This window comes from Chaetodon auriga, chromosome 8 (assembly GCF_051107435.1).
Source record: "Chaetodon auriga isolate fChaAug3 chromosome 8, fChaAug3.hap1, whole genome shotgun sequence".
Classification (NCBI taxonomy): Eukaryota; Metazoa; Chordata; class Actinopteri; order Chaetodontiformes; family Chaetodontidae; genus Chaetodon; species Chaetodon auriga.
Window position 1 is genome coordinate 24,847,387 of NC_135081.1, and position 17,932 is coordinate 24,865,318.

Sequence of the window (17,932 nt, forward strand, 5' to 3'; positions counted from 1 at the left end):
AGATTAATTTACTCGCCTTTAGCTAGTGGATTAATTCCCATGTCTACAATTGCAAAATTGCATCTCCTCTAATGTCCTACTTAATCAACTCTCAACTATTCTGCAGCTATTTCATTAAGACTCATATGAGGTTTTTTTTTCCAGTGCTGTAATAATACTATAATTTCCAAGTAATAGAAGAAATGAAATTTAAAAACTGTTGAGGATGTCATGCTGATAATACTCCGAAAATAACTGCAGTATTCTGGGATAAAATATAATGTAGTTTAATGTGAGCTTGTACAATTCTGTGCTCTGTTTTTCAGCCTTAGAAAACTTCGCGTTTTTGGATTTGCTATGAGTCAGAGAGCCTCATGATAAAATCACTTTTAACTCCCTTAAAAGAAATCCTGCGGGCCCCAGTAGACCTCCGCGATTAGTCAAGCAGGTCTTTTCTGAGAGAGAGAGAGAGAGAGAGAGAGAGAGAGAGAGAGAGAGAGAGAGGAGGGGTGTATATTAGGAAGAGAAGGGGGGGTCACCTTTTGTGCAAATATATCAACCAAGAAGACTACCACCAGCATCAGATTTCTGTGTGTGTGTGTGTGTGTCTGTGAGAGAGAGAGGCAGTCCTTTTGCAGGGAGAGAGAGAGAGAGAGGGAGAGAGAGAGAAGTCCAGAAAGCTTTGGAGCATTGGAAGAAGAAAGAAGACTTGCTGCTGCCAGATCTCACCACTCCACAACCACAAACAAAGTGAATACTCTCCCTTTGAAAAAGTTCGAGAAGCGGCCATGGACGGGATAACATTCGGACGCGCGTCGCTGCTGTGCACCTTGCTGCTCTGGGCATTTCAAGGTAAGTCTTCTCTGATACTTTCCGCCGCCGTGTTTAAGTTGTTTCCCCTCTTCGTAACTTCAAAACGCGTTGGACACGGCGCTGCGTAGTTTTTCGTGGCTTCGGGCTGCAGATTTAGACTTTTCTCAGGTCCGCTGCGCTCGGGACAAACCTGTCCGTGGGCTACATGGCGCAGTCCAAAGCGGCTCATTAAGTTGTTCTGCTTGATCAGACACTTCGTAGTTGGGTCATGTTTGCTTTTTATTGCCGAGCAAGCTGCTACCGGCTGTGCGGATAAGCCCGAACACGCCGATGGCAGGTGGAAGTCGGATTTATCCCGACATGTATCGAACAAGTCAATTTGTTCAACAGTAACCTAACTGTTAAGAAACATCCCCTGCAGCGGTCGACAGGTTGCACAGCGATGTGCGTTTTCTCCTTCTGATGGGATGTTTTAAACTTAGAGATTTACGGTGGCTCCATGTGCTTCTGCGGCAAGTCTCAGCTCCGCACTTTAGTGCGCTTCTTGGCGCACAGGACTGCTGCACGCCGGTGTTACTCCAGCTTAACCAAACACTTCATTGATCCAGCCTAAAGAAAACATATCGAACTGTCAAAGTAAAACATAAATTGATAAATCGTTTTATTCGTGAGTAGAAAACGGGTAAATTTTGTGTAAATCCAGACGCACAAAAAAGCTTTTAACAATGTTTCGAGTGCCGTAAATATTTCCTTCCCTATCAGTGAGAAATGCGGGGCTTTTATTTTGAAGAGCACGTTGCCCGTCTCCTTCAGTCTCATTCATGCTGCTATGTCTGGCTGCTGGGCACAGTTTCCAGCGCTTTGATGTCTGATCTGCGGGATTTGCGTCTCCTTTGCTGGCAGTGCGCCTCACCCTCAGCACCCCTGGGTGCTGCCAGAGAGACTAAGCCAATTTAAATCCAACTTGACTCTGGCCTTATATGATCTTCTCCCAAAGAAAAGTTTTCTGATGGCTGCCCAAAACCAAGCATATGTTCACTTAAGGAGTTGCGGTGGTGCTCCACAAGTGTATTATTGGCCTCATACGTTTAGCATGAGGATTTACTTCATCTCTAAACTGTCCTGTAAGAATTTAGCACCGCCTGTGAGATTATGGCTCCGCTGTACTTCATGGTCTTTAAAAAGCTCTTTTCGTGTCACTGCAGTATTTCAGGTACCATGGATTACTTCTGTGATGTTGGTATTTGTGTTTTTCGTGTGTGTGTGTGTGTGTGTGTGTGTGTGTGTGTGTGTGTGTGTGTGTGTGTTTGTCAAAATCAAATTTGCTTGAATACTTAGTTAACATTTTGGGGAAGTTATCTGTAATGCCTTGCCTGTGCCAGCTGTTGTGGTTTGTAGCAGGATGAGCTGAAGGGCGGGGCTGGGCTGCCGGGCACTCCCCTCTCTCTGCCCCCCCACCCACCCACACACACAAACACACACACTCACACACTCACACACACACACACACACTGTGCTCGCTGCATCATTGTACTGTACTTCTCTCATCGATCTTGCAGCCCTTCAATGTGCAGCAATTTCTTTTCACTTTACACAAACGTCGCTTTTTATTTCTATCAGCGCACACCTCAGAGTTTACCTGGTTTAGCTTTTCTCTCCTCTTTACACCACTTCATTCCCCAGATCCTCCTTTACGACTGCCTCCTCCCTCCTCTGTGGCCTGAGAGACAATTGTTGCACTTTGCTGTCTGCCTGCTCTTCATGGAGCCTTTTAACAGATGCCGACTGAAACATGCCCTGTAATTGATGGATGCGGCGTCGATCACACATCCCTCTGTACAGCTGTGGTGCATTGATTTAAAGGCTCAGCTCCAGGTGCCGAGCCGACCCCGTTCCCCCCTCCACGCTGCTCTGAAGTCAGGAAAGACTTTATTTGAATTTGCTGTTGATTGAAGAAAAAGTTTGCCACATTCCTCTGTTGCTGAAATCTCTCACTTGCTTTCTCGCTCTCTGGCATACTTTTGTCTAATAATAGCAGCTTTTGTTGGGTCTCTCTGGGATTCTGTCACACAGACTCACATTCTCACAATTGCTGGTCACACACTTGCAACTCCCAACTATGACAGTCCTCAGCATGGAAGTGCACTAAATAGAACCAGGGGACACATAACACCCAGATGTGTGTCATCTCCTTTAGCTGTGGCTACATGTTTCTAACCATGTATGACTGCGTTTATGGACGGAGTTGTGACACATGGATATGTGGTGCATGACGGCACCCCAAAGTGCTTGGCATGCCTGCGCCCAGGATCGAGCTGACCCTTTGACCCGCTCACCCAGACGTATTGGTAAATGGCTCCTGCTCTACGCTCCTGGAATGCCTTTGCCTTTTCCATCGCAGCACAGGCGTCAACAGCGGAAACATGCTGAAATATAACTTCATTTTAGGCGTCCAAAGTTTGATCTCTATAAAATTAGTGTGCTGAAGAATTACAACTTTCAAACCTCATAAGGTAGTCACAAGGTTGCATGAGGGAGGTGAAATAAAGGCAGAGTTTTTGGGAGGATTTTATTGAAGCAGTAACTTCACACTACCTCTAGCACTGCCTTACTTTCTCTCTTGGATTTTTGCAAGTTTTTTTGGGATAAAAAGAACAAAGTGATATTAAGGTAAAGAGACAAAGGGAGAGTCAAATGGTCAGATGAGTTTGAGCTAAACTGTAGAGACTCCAAAGTGGTCAGAGACAGGTGGAAAGAATCGTAGTGACAAGCATCAGCTGAGTTCAAGGTGTTAAAGTCTAACACGCAGCGTCAGCCTCTTTGTCTATCGCCGCCTTAATTCCCACAGTCATTTCCTCACTTTTAATTTCTGTCCCCCCTGCCAGCGCGGCATCAAAAGTGCACCCCCTGCGGCCGTGTGTAATTATTATGGTATTAGGCCAGAAAAAGAGCCATTTAGCCAGGAGGAGATAAAAGCCAGGGGACCTCTTTTACAGCTGTCCTGGGGCACTTCGTGTTAGTCTTTTTCAAGCATACACGCGTCTGCATTCGTGAAAAAAATATTCACAGGCATGCACAGGTAGGGCGCACTCGCCGACCAATGCAGGTGCACTCACACAGCCACAAATTAACACACAGACGCACACATAATGTGTACTGCGCACAGAAGCCCCTGACCGCAGGATTGTGGTGTTACGCAACACTGGAAACCTTAGCTCGTCTAGCAGTGAGTGGCAGATTGATAGTGGCTTCTTTGGGAGAACAAGTCCATGTTTGCCCTCTTGTCAGTCAGGCCTCTGGAGGAGTGGGGCTTGGAATGGTGGGGAAGTAGCTATTGAGGTGATTCATTCCTTTCTGTGTGTTTGTGAGCGTGTGCGACAGTGACGGAGTAGCACTGGAATGGAGTGGCATTCCTCCGGACACGTCGGAACTCGCACCGTAATGTGTATGTTTGTTCGTCACACCTCAGATTCTGCATAGAAAGGGCTTCCTTTGTTGCTTTTTAAACCCTCCTCTCACCACAGGTCACAGTCAGTAATCCACATACAAACAAGCGGCCACAATACGGCTCCCATCTCACCATCGAGAGGCAGTGTTATTGGTGCAAAGCTGCAGCCTGCTCACTGCCAGGGAGCATTCTTGTGGTTTGATTGGGTTTCACTCAGCCGAACAACCAGGGGGCACCAGTTAAACATTAGTCAGTTAAAATAAATGGTTGACTTGTGTTAGGAAGTCCATTTAGTAAACACTGAGCTCTGAGAAGGACATTTGAGCTCACCAGCCTCTCACATCCCCAGTAGTGTTTATTGTTTGCAGTGAATGACGCATTAAAGTCAATTAGAGCAGTTTGACAGCACACCGATGTTGGCTGGTGAGCTGGCAGTCAGCACTGGCAATTGGGCATCTGCAGATGGTAGGCTGGGCGCACGTGTTTAATCCTGGTTTGAAGTCAGTTAGGGAGAATGATGGGGTTCGCAGCGGAGACGGAAAAGTTTATCCCCTCTCCTTTTCATCCTCGCAAGAGCTTCAGAAGAGCTGCAGCCAAAGCTGTGATTACACACACATGCACACACACTTCCGCAGGTACTCATGCTTAAACAAAAGGCGTATTTCACTGGCTTAGCTTTGTCTGTTGCCACATCCTTCTTTCCTTCTCTCTTTTCTGTCCTTTATAGTGACACTTAGAGCAGTTTTTTCATGTCTGCTTGTGTGTTTGCTTGCTGTTACCTACCATGTTGTCTTTGCCTGCGTGGACCACTGTGCTTTTAATAACCCTGCGTAGCATCAGGAAGACTGCCCGCTGTGTTTTAGTGGGAGACGGCTCTGTTTGCTTTTTTACGCCCATCCCTAGAGCCGTTCCCCAGCAGATTTATGGCCACCGTTGATGATTTTAAAATAAGAGAGACCTTCCTCCTCCACTTGGCATGTTCTCTGTATTTCACTTTCCAGAGAATATGTTCCAGTATGTCGGCCACAGTCTGTGTTTAAATCTCCATTGAAAGTGGTTTGATAGATGGGAAGAATGCACATTGTCATGAATATTACAAAGACGAAGAGAGATGTGAACAAAGAAGCTGACTAGAAGGTGTTTTGGTTTGGCCTGTTGCTTTGAGGATGCTGTCTTGTCATTAGTGGGAGTTGCGGGGAGGAAGGAAGCCGAGAGGACGGGACGGACAGAGAGAGAGATCAAGGGATGGGATGAGAGATGATTACAGCTGACTATTGTGTTGCCACCGTGCAGGCTTGTTGCTCTTCTCTCAGGGGAGGAAGATGATGGCGATGGGTAATTTCAAATGCAGCCTTGAAAAGAGGCCTCCATGTCTCTGTATGCGTGTCCTTGTCTCCTCATCTGTGCATGCGACGGTGGTGGAAGCGGTGGGGGACTCGGGGTTGGAGCAAAATTGAAAATTCACAAAGCTCTTTCGGGAGATGAGGTTAAGTGCTGCCAATCCATTTAGCAGGAGAGTGCTGTAGTAAGATGTGGATAAGAGGCTCTATTTTCTCACTGTGTTCGTTGTAGGAATATACAAAGCAGCAGGGTTGGCTTGAGCTTTTTAAGCCACGCGTTGTGCAAATCTGTGTCACAAAACAGCCAAGGAAATATCACGGCCTGCGTGTTTTGCGCCTTCTGCAAAAAACAGCGTTCATAAAACTCCTCTTGTGTGCAGCTGTTTCGATCAATCGAGTAGCGTGTGAAGGGGGATAAAACGAACAAAAGCGATGAAGGCAGAGATAGCAGCGGTGAGGATCAGACAGGCGGAATTTGTCAGGATTGAGGAATACCAATTAGGAATGGGGAATGTCATGGAAAAGCCTGGATCTGTGGCCAAGGAGATCATTTTCCTGGCAGTGGGGAAGAAATCCTAACCCCTGCGCCCCTCCAACCCTAAACCCTCCATCTGACTGTTGGCTGGCAGAGCGTCCTCTGGGAGCCCTGCAAGCTGTTGCTTTTCAGACATCAACAGTTGCCTCAGCAGCAGTTGTTGAATGCACCCCTCCAAAAAAGCCCTGTCAACCCCCCCTTCCTTCACACACACACACACACACACACACACACACACACACACACACTTGGGTTCCATTACCACCTCATGTCTTTCCACACCACTGGCTCGGCCTGGTGTGGGGGAAGGAGAGTAAAACTGTAATTTCACTCGTATGTCCCTTCGTTTTTTCAGTATTTTTATTATTTTTTGCATCTCAGAAAATGCAAACTTACTCTCCCTGATTGGAAAGCTTCACATGCTACCGAGGCGCAATTATAAGCCTGTGGGCAGATATCTGAATGCACCTCTGACCCAGTAACTCCTGTTTCCCAAGGAGTGTTTTCAGAAAGACGACGGTGGAGCCTCAAGGGATTCTTTTCCTCCCTTATCTGCATCGCATAACGATAACCGTGAGATGAGGGTGACTTAAAGTTCACTAGGCTGCAGAACGAACCGTGTTTACATATGAGCGCACGCGTGTGTGTGAGCAAATTTGCTTAAACCAGCCACAATGGTAGGCCAAAACCACAATGATTACTTTTCTCTCTTTTAAACCACTTTTCATGTCCAATCTCCTTTTCCCATCTGTCAGAGGACATTCCTGTGCCCCCCCCACCCCCCCCACCCCCCGTCCTGACTTTAATCTAGTTAATGGTTAAGCAGCGGTGGTTAACCTCTCCAGTGAGGCTGGTCACTGTTTGACAATGAGATCTTATTGCTTTAACTGGGCCGAGGGGACCTGGGAGACAGGAGTGGGAACATTAATCCTCCATGCTGGGAAGGAAGAGGTGGAGGAGGGGTCGTGGAGGTGTGTGTGTGTGTGTGTGTGTGTGTGTGTGTGTGTGTGTGTGTGTGTGTGTGTGTGAGTGAGATGCATTGGTGGTATTTGGAGTAAAAGTGCTCTGGTGTGTTCGATGTTAGCGATGACTTCATGTGTGAGAAGAGGGGGGTTCCCGGCGTTACCTGAGAGCCAGGCAGGAGTGTCATCGGCAAACAGATCCAGTGTCAGTTTTCAGGCCTTCCGAGTCGGGCGGCTCGCCCAAGGACATAACTCGTCTTTGTTAAATTGAGGTTTCGCTTACCTGAGCCCCTCTGAAACAACTACTGCAGCAGCAAAGTTCCCTTTGCTCCTCTCTGCTTGTGTGAACTTGACTTTGAAAAAGAAGAGTGGAGCAGTAAGTTACCACGCTCAGGCTGTTAATATTCTCCTCAAGTCGCATCCTGTTCTTCACTTCAGCGCCAATGTCTTCTTCTCTGTTAGTTACATTTCTCCCTGGGATTCGCTTGTCTCTTTACCACACCCTGCTTTATGCCCAGCTCTGTGAATCATCACTTTTATCGGAGTGTTTTTCTCCTCCGTATCTCTCACACTCATCCGTCTCTCTCCTCCTAACTTTGTCTCGCCCTGCATCCATCATCTGTCTCTCATCCCTGCCGTGGTGCTGACACGAAATACATGCATCCTCCTGACCATGTGTTGTCTAATCCTCACAGCAGCCCGAGCAGAAGGGGCCACAAGAAGCAGGGTGTCTGAAATCCCTGGTGGTTCTTAGCAGTAGGGGAAGGTAATCTTTTTTTTTTGACTGTCAGTTCAGCTAATGACAATAATCAAAGCAGAAGACTTACAGTCGCTTCCTGCTGGTGTAACAATATTTATGAAGTTGCATCAGTGTGGTGTAACGGCGGTGGAAAGCACTTTCACTTTCTTTTTGCAGTTCCACTAAGGCTGGTGCCTTTTTTTCAGACTTGTTTTTGTCTGCAATCTCAAAGCGGGATCTCCTGTGTCGTGCATCAGTTGAGTCCATGTTCCGGTAATACAGCGATACTCAAGTTTCATAGCTTCATTTTGATCCAGTCCAGCAGGAAAAAGTACAACTTGCTTCCAATTCATGTGAATATTTAATCCAAAATCAATAGCATTCAATTGGGTTATGACTCCATCAGGCTAAATGATTCTCAATTACATGTCTGTGCAATCTGCAGAACAACAAACGTGATGGATAGTTATTGTGGGGATAATGTTAGACTTACAGAGTGCCTAACTGGTTTAGCCTCTTGTTATTAAGGGCTAAAGTAATTATAACCCCAGTGTTTTGCCTCGAGAGCTTCTTACATTCTGCCTTGGTGGGCATGTTTCAGAAGCAAGACTGAATTTACTTAACGACTATTCATACTGAATGATTATCCAGCAGAAGTCAGCTGAACATACTGTACGGCCTCTCCAGCCTGCCTCATGGAGTGGTGAGGGAGGCTGAGAGGTCTCGGACAGGCAGCTTGGAGGACCCCCTTTGATCCCGTTCCCCACTCACATCTCACACACACACACACACACACACGAGATTCATCTCCGTGGAGAATGATGAAAGATGTACCGACTCCCCATGTCAATTAGCTGTTTGGGTTGTGTGTGCTGCACTCTGTGTGTGTGTGTGTGTGTGTGAGCCTGTACATTGAAAGCACTGTGTGAGGGTGGGGTTGGTTAATGGCAGGGGCAGAAAGGACACATGTTCAATAATAAGGCCTGACAAAGGGGGACAGGCGGAGGGAGGGGAGGGGGGTGGATGATGGAGCGTTCAGCGTGTCACTGCTTTTCATTATGTCTCGCTCCCACTTACGGCTGGAAATCAATATCATTATATTAATGCGAATACTTTCCCACATGGAAATCTATTTCAGAAAGGCCAGTCACGTCGGAAGTAATGAAGTTTCTGTGGAATGCAACAATTAAAACAAAACATTCAGTGACTCATTTTTTTGCTTGCAGTTTGCTTGGAATAATTATTTTTGACTAGCGCTGCAACTACGTGTTATTTTCATTATCAATTATGATCGTTTGGTGTAAAAAATATTTGAAAAAAACACTCATCAAAGGTCTTTAAAACCATTTTCAAATGCCTTTTGTTCTCCCTCCATTTATCCCAAACCTCAAAACATCACTTTAACGGTGACACTAAACAGAACTGAGTGGCATGAAGCAGGAAATGTGTATCTGGGTGGAAAATGTCCTAATTATAGAAACTGCAGCTGATTAATTTTCTGTTGATCGTGTGATATATATTTAAATCGTTGCATCTATAATTTGGACCACTTTGTAAAACAGGAAAAAAATCTGTTATCATTGAAAATCAATCAGCCATAAATCCAAATAATTATCACTCACTGATAAAGCAGCGTGGCTCAGCTGTGGGACGCTCCTGGACCCACATGCTCTGTATGCATGAAAGACACCAGTTCGCCGGTGGTACGCTTCACTGATGGACTCTGTGTGTGTATGAGTATATTTTTTTTAGAGGCAGCACGAAAGCCAAGCATGCTCCGCTCAGCTGTGTTCAGCTCAGATCACAAAATGCCGCAGCTCATACATATGTCGGTGTAGCCCCGGGAGGACTCACTGCAGCACTTTCTTAAATGTATTTTTCACCGGGGTCTTTCTCTCTCTGCACCTGAACAAGGCTACATTGTTAAGACATTCCTGTAGGCTGTTGGAATGCAGGTATTAATACTGGGCTGATTACACACACAGCAAAGAGAGAGAGAGAGAAAGAGAGAGAGAGAGAGAGAGAGGGAAGGAAAGGAAAAGAAGGAGCGAGGAATGGAGAGGAGGTGTCGAGTGAAGGGAGTGGAGGAGGGCAGCACGATGAGGCGCACTGAGAGGGTGTCGAATGGTGATGCTTGTCGATGTTTTCAGGATGTGCGTGATTGTGCGTGAATGGGTGACTACGTGTATGTACAGTACGCAGGTGCTTGACTATGTCGATGTGTGTGTGCATACAGGACATACTTGTGAGAAAGGGTGTCTGGGTATGTGTGTGTCTGGAATGCATACTCCAGTTAACTGAACTAACACTGCAGTGTGTGTGTGTGTGTGTGTGTGTGTGTGTGTGTGTGTGTGTGTGTGTGTGTGTGTGTGTGTGCGCGCATGTGAGACCAAAGCTGAGTGTTAGCTGTGGGTGTGGGACAGGACCCGGCCCTGTGTGTGGGCACCCATCAGTTGGAGCAGTCAGGGCTGTTAGGAGCATGTGAACATTACTGCAACCCCAACGTGAACTGGAATCCGGACTTAACGGAGGTTATAAATAGGTGTGTGTGTGTGTGTGTGTGTGTGTGTGTGTGTGTGTGTGTGTGTGTGTGTGTGTGTGTCCAATCCCACATCGATGGCAGTACCAGCTGGTGATGGGAGAGTGTAGATTTGTCAGAGAGCCCACCACTGCACTTAGGGGGCCTCACATGGGTAAAAACCACCTCTTGTTGGTCTTTTGTTCTTGACGATCAGACGGACATCACATTAAAATGTTAATATGTTCGATCAGAAATGGGCAAAATCAAGCTTTTATCTCCTGTATTTTCTTCTAACAATACCTTGACTCTCATTGTTCTTGATTGTTCTCATTCCCTTCTTTCTTGTCGGCCGTCGTGTCTTTCCCTGTTTGCACTCTGTCATATTGTGCTGCCATGGTTGTGGCCCCTGGTTCACCAGCTGGTGGTATATGATCCAGGCTGTCAGAATTAGAGCCTGCTCTCTTTGGCAAGGAAGTCAGCTTGGTAAAGCTAGCCAGAAAATCTACCATCCACTGCCTCCACCCTTTTTGCAGCCCCTCACCCACACACACTCCCCACCTCGCCCCATCTGTTTGTGTGTGTGTGTGTGTGTGTGTGTGTGTGTGTTGTTTGGCGCTGGTTTAGGGGGCAGTTGGTGTAACGGTTCAGGAGAGCACCCGAGCCGGGCCCACCATCGGCATGACAGCAAACAAAGTCAAAGCTCACCATGCAGCAGTAACCCCCGGCTATAGCTAATGCTAACTTCCTTGGTAAATCAGTGAGAGATGCTACATGCTAGGAGCAGTTCGAGGACATGTGGACCGTATGGTTACATTGGTTCCAGCCAAACAATGGCATACTTGTCTTCCCGTGGCTACCCACCTGTTCTCTCCTGCCTCGCTTCGGCTGTATCCAAGCATCCGAACAGGAGCTCCTGCCCTTTATCGGACACTTTCTCCTTCACCCACCCACACCGTGCTTCTTTCTTTGCCTTCTCCCATTGGGCAGGGATATCATTTTGAGCTGGACAAAGGAAACGGTGGCAGTGACTGAGGATGAGGAGAGACAGCTGGACGGTCATGGACTTGAGATCGTGTTGCATTTGTTCACTTGTAACACCGCCTGCACCCCTTTCTCTCAGTGTCCTCATTTCTTTCTTTCACTGTCTCCTCATCCTTCTTGGTGTCTTTTGACACTTTGACCTTCTTCCACTTCCTCCTGCGTTCTTGGTTTGTCGTCTCGCTATTATTTCCACCTCTCTCCCCGAATTCTGGCTGTCGCTCATTCGATTTCTTACACCACATCCCGCTGCTCCTGCCTCTCTCTCACGCTGCTGTTTCTTTTTTCTTGTTTGTGTCCGTCTGTTCCCACTCGACTATGTGGTCAGAGCCCCTGCAGTGGATTATCAGTCAGTTGACTCACAGAGGGCAGCCAAAGCCTCCAGTACAAACATGAGACAATATCCAAATGATTGGCTGGTTGGCTCTGGACCGTGGAAACAAGCCTCCATATCAGCTTGAGCCAGGCTCGGTCCACAGGTCTGCCCATACAGCATATTAGCCGGTAACGCTGACACACTGCAGTGCCCCTGTTTGTTTGCAGCAGCTGCTTTGCTTGTAGTACAATCCAAAATGGAATGAATTATCAGAAAAATACAGAAAGCTGCTATCGGTTGTTTTCACATATGGTTATTATGCATGTGGGTGGGAAGAGGAGTTTGGATTACAGAAATCGCGTTAAGTAATGCCAGTAACTGTGTGTTGCTTAGACCTCCTGTTCAGATTTTTTTCACAGTGGCTGGTGAGGGCGTGCTCAGCCACCAGTGAGTTTAGCCAGTTTTGTTTTTGCTTAAGTTTTTATTCCTGACTTCCTGCATGTGTTCTCAACAGAAAAACGACAGCAATTTGGGCAAATGGTGCAAACGTGGAGCTCGGTCGAGGCAGTTCCCTGCAGGAGCCCTAAGCTTTGTGCACATAATAAGATGGTTGCACGTTTATATACTATATATCTTGCTTAGTGCACATGTGGCCGCTTATTTGCAAAATGTTATGAATGTAGTGTGATTTATGACAACAGAGGGTGGTGAGCATCTGGGTTCTAAATGTCTGTAATGCCTCTTTAATCTAAGGAACACATTGTCTCCAATCTACTGGGTCCTCCACTCCCATCTGCCTTCATTTGTTGGCGGCTGAAACTTAAGACGGAGTGTTCCCTCCAAGTCTTACCTCCATGTGTCTCCCTGCTTTCGCCTGCCACCTCAGCCGGTGCTCTGCAGCTCATTACGGAGATACAGGGTCGGCTGCTCTGCCCCCCAGCTACCTTTCTGCTCGGAGATGGAGAGCTAAAGTCATGGAAAATTCTGGAGCCCCGCTGATGACAGACAGCTTCCACATCTCCTGTCCGTCACCTTAGTTTACTCCTCTTCCACATTCCTCAGCTCACAGTTCTTTAGTTCTTCTCACCTCTGCCTGGATTTGACAGGCGCACCCCTCCCTCCTCCTGCCTGTGCTTTCTTTTCTCCCCTCACTCCTTCCTGCCACATACCTGTATGGACATGCTTTCGCCTGCCTCTGCAAACCCCTCTCAAACACCCTCTTACCACCCCCACCATAAATGTCAAAATTCGCCCCAGGGCCCCCAAACCAGCCGCAGAATGTGTAATTCTGACCACCTTATTACAAAAGCACACTGTTCTCCAATGACATTCGGTGACAAACACAGTCAGAGGACAGTGTCCGAGAAAAAACTCACAATGGTCACTCACATCATAACGGTGAAAAAAATCTGGACATGTAAATTAAAGAGCTTACTCATGCTCCAAGTCATCTGTTCCTTTGGTAAAAAAAAAAAAAAAAAAAGAACAGGCCTGTGATTTTGAACACAGCGTCATGAATAATGAATGAATGATGCTGATGGGAGGTCCAGCTAAGCAGCCGCCACCGCCGCCGCCGCAGCCTTTGAGTTCATCTAATTGAAACAAGTTCAATGGCGTCATGTCTGCTTTTATCTCAGTCTTGTTTCCTTCATCTCTCCATCCCCCACTCGTCCAGTGAAAAGCACGGGCTGACAGGTATGAATGGAGTCACATGATCACAAACGTTTGAAAAATGGCTTGAAATGTGAAGGACGCTGATAGACAAGAACGGCCTCCAGCCCCACAACCCTCAGTCTAACCCCACCCTTCTCCCCTCGCCTCGCTTCACCCATCCATGCTTTCTCCCCGCCGCTCTGCCTTCATATCCTCAAACGCCTCTAACATTATTACCACATGCTTGGAGATGGAGGAGGTGGATGAGATGGTGCCAGAATAGTAGAGGTGTCGATAGTTAAGCTTCAGCAACCCTGCAAATTCACAGAAGCCTCCTCTTCATGCAAAGGGACAAAGGTACACACACACACATGCTCACACAGTCATTCTGTCCTGCTTTCCACCATATGATGTTTTATTTCCTCCATTACCGATAACAACCAGCACTTGAAACGCCTACCTGGACCATCTGCTCCTGTAAACACCTACAGAAAGACTCATCTACTTGGACAGAAACCAAGGTTTCTCTCAGGCTAAAGCTTGATGAACAATGCTTCACTGCGTTTTACTTATTCCATGATTACACTAACCTCGATCTTGTGTTTTTAAAGGCTGGTGCTCATAGAAATGCACATAAAATCTTGCACATTCCAAGTGCTAAAGTCATATTTTAAAGATCTTCCACTGAGAATTCATTGATGTTACTGGCTCTGTGTTTAAGCATGGGGCTGGTTCTACAGGATGCACATTTTATTAATTAAAAGGGGAACAAATCACTCTCCATGTTGTCTGCCTCTGCGGTATGCAGTATGCCGTGATTAAAGTGATACAGGGGCACGCTGATGCACTCCCTTCTCATGCTTCATTTCTCCTTTGATCTTGGTATGCTTGCGATTAGCATAGTGTCTCCATGCCAGTTTTGCCACATTTGCTTTTTTCTTCCTTTATTCCTATCAGCAGCTGTCATCCCTGTAATCTCTGTCTGTCAGGCTCCATCTTCTTGTCATCACTTGTTTTCTTTTCGGAGTTGTTCTGACATCATGAACGTGCTGTTTTTCTTGATATGGTATCTTGGCTGGACATGTGCTTTGTCTGTTTGCATGAGCATGGAGGCGCTTGATTAGAATAATTTAAAACCAATTAAAGCAGCAAATTCTCACATTTGAAATGCTGGAACCAGACAATGTTTGATATTTTGCTTGAAGGATGAGTTCATTATCAAGTCTGTTTCCAATTAATTTTGTCCCAATCGACTAACAGTCCTGTCATCACTTAAGTTAAAATGCGTTTAAATCCACTTTAACCTTTCCTTAACTGGTGTCTGTCTTCATAGACAAACTCTCATGTTACCTTGTTAACAATCATGTCCTTTTTCCAGTAGCCAGTAACATGGAGGGGCCATTATTATTGATGAAATGTCAGTGGGAAACTTAGACCCCCAGACGTGTACATTTTCTGTATTTAAATTAGGGTTAATGATTGTGTGCGTGGGTGCAATAGGAAGCATAACCCACAGGGTCACATGTCACGCACCCATGTGGTGTGAGCTCTCATGGGAGGCCAGCAACGTCACACGCCAGCGCATGACGTTGGGTATGTACACTTACAAGAAGAGGAAGTATTGATGGCGTTTTTTCCTGTGTTGTTTCCTGAAAAGCAGGACGTGGGCACTGCGCGAGCAGAGGAAGTTGTGGCACCGAATTGGCCTCCTGTCGGGTCGTCTGGGTCAGAGAGAGAAAGACTGCAAGTGTTTGAGGGTTCAGAAGTTTGTTATGCGGCTGAGACATTTTTCAGTCGTATTATGATGTCTAACTTCTCGCCCTCTCTCCCCCTCCTCCCTCTTCCTCTTCCTCTCACCCCACCACTGCTCGTCTTTGTCTCTTTCTCCATCCATGACGACGTCCCACTGTTTTTGTCTGTTTATTCTTGACTTTTCTGTCTCTTCCAGCAAACCCTCCTGCCCTTACCTGCACCACCCCCCTCAACACACACACACACACACACACACACACACACACACACACACAAACACAAACACAGCTTCCTCAGCCTTGCACTGTCTCTATCTTCCATCTCCTCTGCAGGTCTGTGCAGGTTGAGGCACGTGTTGTTTTGTCTTTCTCAGGCTTCACACATTCCAGATATTATCACCAGACTCCGGTTAGCTTAGCTGATAGCCATCTAGACGGGGCGGTCAATCTCTGAGCAGACAATGACTGATGGTGCCCTCTGTGGCGGGCCTGATGCCCACAGATGAAAGGCCTGCACCAGGTGTGTCCTTAACAGGACAGTGCATGTGTCATGTTGAGCGGTCGTGAGGTTATCTTGTCAGACGGCTTCGCTCTGCCGTCACTTATATTTTCCGCTTTGATTTGCAGAGTAACCACACGAGTGTCCCGAGAATCAGTCAGAATGAGAATGAATGTTGAATATTTAAATCTGAGCTTCATTTCCTTAATTATTTCGTCTGTTGTCTCCCATTTCTTTTCTAATCACATCACCATCCAGCCTATGAATAATAATTTAATGAAGCATTAATAAGGATGAAAAATGTACTCTGTAAGAGATTGCAATTTTATGAGGACTGGAATAATGCACCTTCTGGAAGTCTCTGGTGAGCCTTGATGTGTAAATGAGTTAGGCATTTTTGGTGTCTTAGTCAGAAAAATGTCCAATTTATGGGCTGTGGCTTCATAAAAAACCCGAGCTTGGCATTGAAATTATTCATGGCTGACATTTCCTCCAGTTTCATCCTGTCGTTTTCAAGCTCTCTCTCCACAGCCTTCATTTTATCAGGTAACTCGCGGACAGCGTGCTCATTGTCTGTTTATTTCTGTCTGTGCGTGCTCTCGTGTATCTACCCACCTCTAATCCAGCCTTGGGCAGCTTCTGTCCCCTGCAGGCTCAATGTCAGCAGCCTGACTTTGATGTCAAACCACAATTTATTCGTCTGTCTCTGCGGACTCCCCCGCTGTCCACATAATGTCAAGCAATCAATAATAATGTGACCTACCTATCTACCCCGCCTGCCCACTGCTTTAGTTATTCACCCCCCGGCCTGCACTGTTCCAATCTCTGACCTGCCCCTGCCCCTGAAAACACCCCTCTCGTTCCCGTCCTTCCCACCTTCACCAATAACGCCTGTCTAGCTATGACAATAACCTCCATGTCTGTTACTGTGGTAACACACCCCCCCCCCCAAAGCACAGACAAACCACTACTCCTCTTGTTTAAAAAGAAAAGAAAATGGAGTGCTCCCTATGGAAACGGATCAAGAGAGGGAGGGCTGAAGTTAAGATGGAGGGATGCATAAAGAAAGAGAGAATTAAAAGAGAGGATGGATCAGCTGTTTGTTCATGAATACGTTTAGTGCCCCCCCTTAAACTGCCGCTGTATTTTAGTGGAGGTAATAGAGAATGGGAGAAGACAGGTGTGTCATTATGGTGCAGATTAGCGAGGAATGCTGGAAGGTTGACACAGGCGGGAGTTGGCTAACTCCGCTGCGTATTTGTGTGCGAGCTCGAATTCCCTCTGGGCTTCCGTTAAAATATGTGTGCATAATACGTGATCTGCATGCCGCTTGTGACTTGTGTGCCTGCTCTGTCCATATGCTGAATGATATTTGAAATATGCTAACTGGGTGTGTAAATATGTGTGTGTGCGCGCTGGTGCTCGGCTTTCTTCCGTCTTCTCGCCCTACCCATGTTTGGGCAGGAGCGAGCCCCTCACTATCTCCTCGTCTCCAGCTTATCTGCTGGCCTGTCTTGAAGTGTTGGTGCAGAAAATAGAAGCTACGTTGTGGGAATGCGTTCTCTTTTTCTTTCCCTTGTGTAAAATATGCACCGCGCATGCAACAAAATACCATGAGACCACAGATAATGCAGTGTGACATGGGAAGTGATGTAGGATGCTTTTAACTGTATACCACAAGGGCGTTTTATCTTTTTATAATGAGTTGTCTCCATGAAAACACTGTTGGCATCAGTTAGAGACAGAAGGATATTTGAGGAAGCTGTCTGCATACAAATGAGTGTAGAGCTACTGTATCTTTATCTATAAATACATTGCAGCTAGCAATGCGTGCGCACTGGTGTGTGTGTGTGTGTGTGTGTTTTTCTGTAAACTCTCCTTACAGTTAGCATCGAACAGTGTGCCTGTTAATGGGCCTCTCCAGTAACCAGCCTCTCAACCATTCTTACACCAGCCTCTCAGCCAGCCATGTGGTCTCTCTCCACTCTAATTAAACTCACTGTGGTTCCAAACTCCGACCAGAAAGACACAACCTCAGTGCCAGACTCTGTCAGCTGCTGCCAAGACCTGTACATTGGTGTGTGTCACAGACAGAGAAATTGAGGGGGGTGCTCATAACCGTATTTGCTTCTCATTTCGTTCTGTCAAAACGTAACGCGGAAGAGTCTGCCAAGGCACTAGAGGAGCAGCGGGGGGAAAACAAATAAAAATGTGGGAGAGGAGACAAAGAAGGATCTGCAGTAGACAGTATATTCAAATGGGCGGGGAAGAGGGAGTTTAGTGGATTTAGAAATCAAGACGAAGAAAGGGAGGAATGCAGGGGAATAGTAATTAACTC

The 17,932-nt window shown here is 46.6% G+C and overlaps 1 protein-coding gene across 8 annotated transcripts in view; it reads left to right on the forward strand.

Moving 5' to 3' along the window:
• Positions 1-523: 523 nt before the first annotated feature.
• Positions 524-17,932, forward strand: part of bcam (basal cell adhesion molecule (Lutheran blood group)) — a 49,490-nt gene continuing 32,081 nt past the window's right edge. For 5 of the 8 annotated variants that reach the window (XM_076736821.1, XM_076736823.1, XM_076736824.1 and 2 more), the window contains exon 1: positions 634-831. In XM_076736821.1, the coding sequence (XP_076592936.1) occupies positions 768-831 (64 nt within the window). In that variant the 5' untranslated portion in view covers positions 634-767. Of the gene's footprint in view, positions 832-17,932 lie in introns of all 8 variants that reach the window. The other 3 variants (XM_076736825.1, XM_076736822.1, XM_076736820.1) reach the window with 3 other exon arrangements.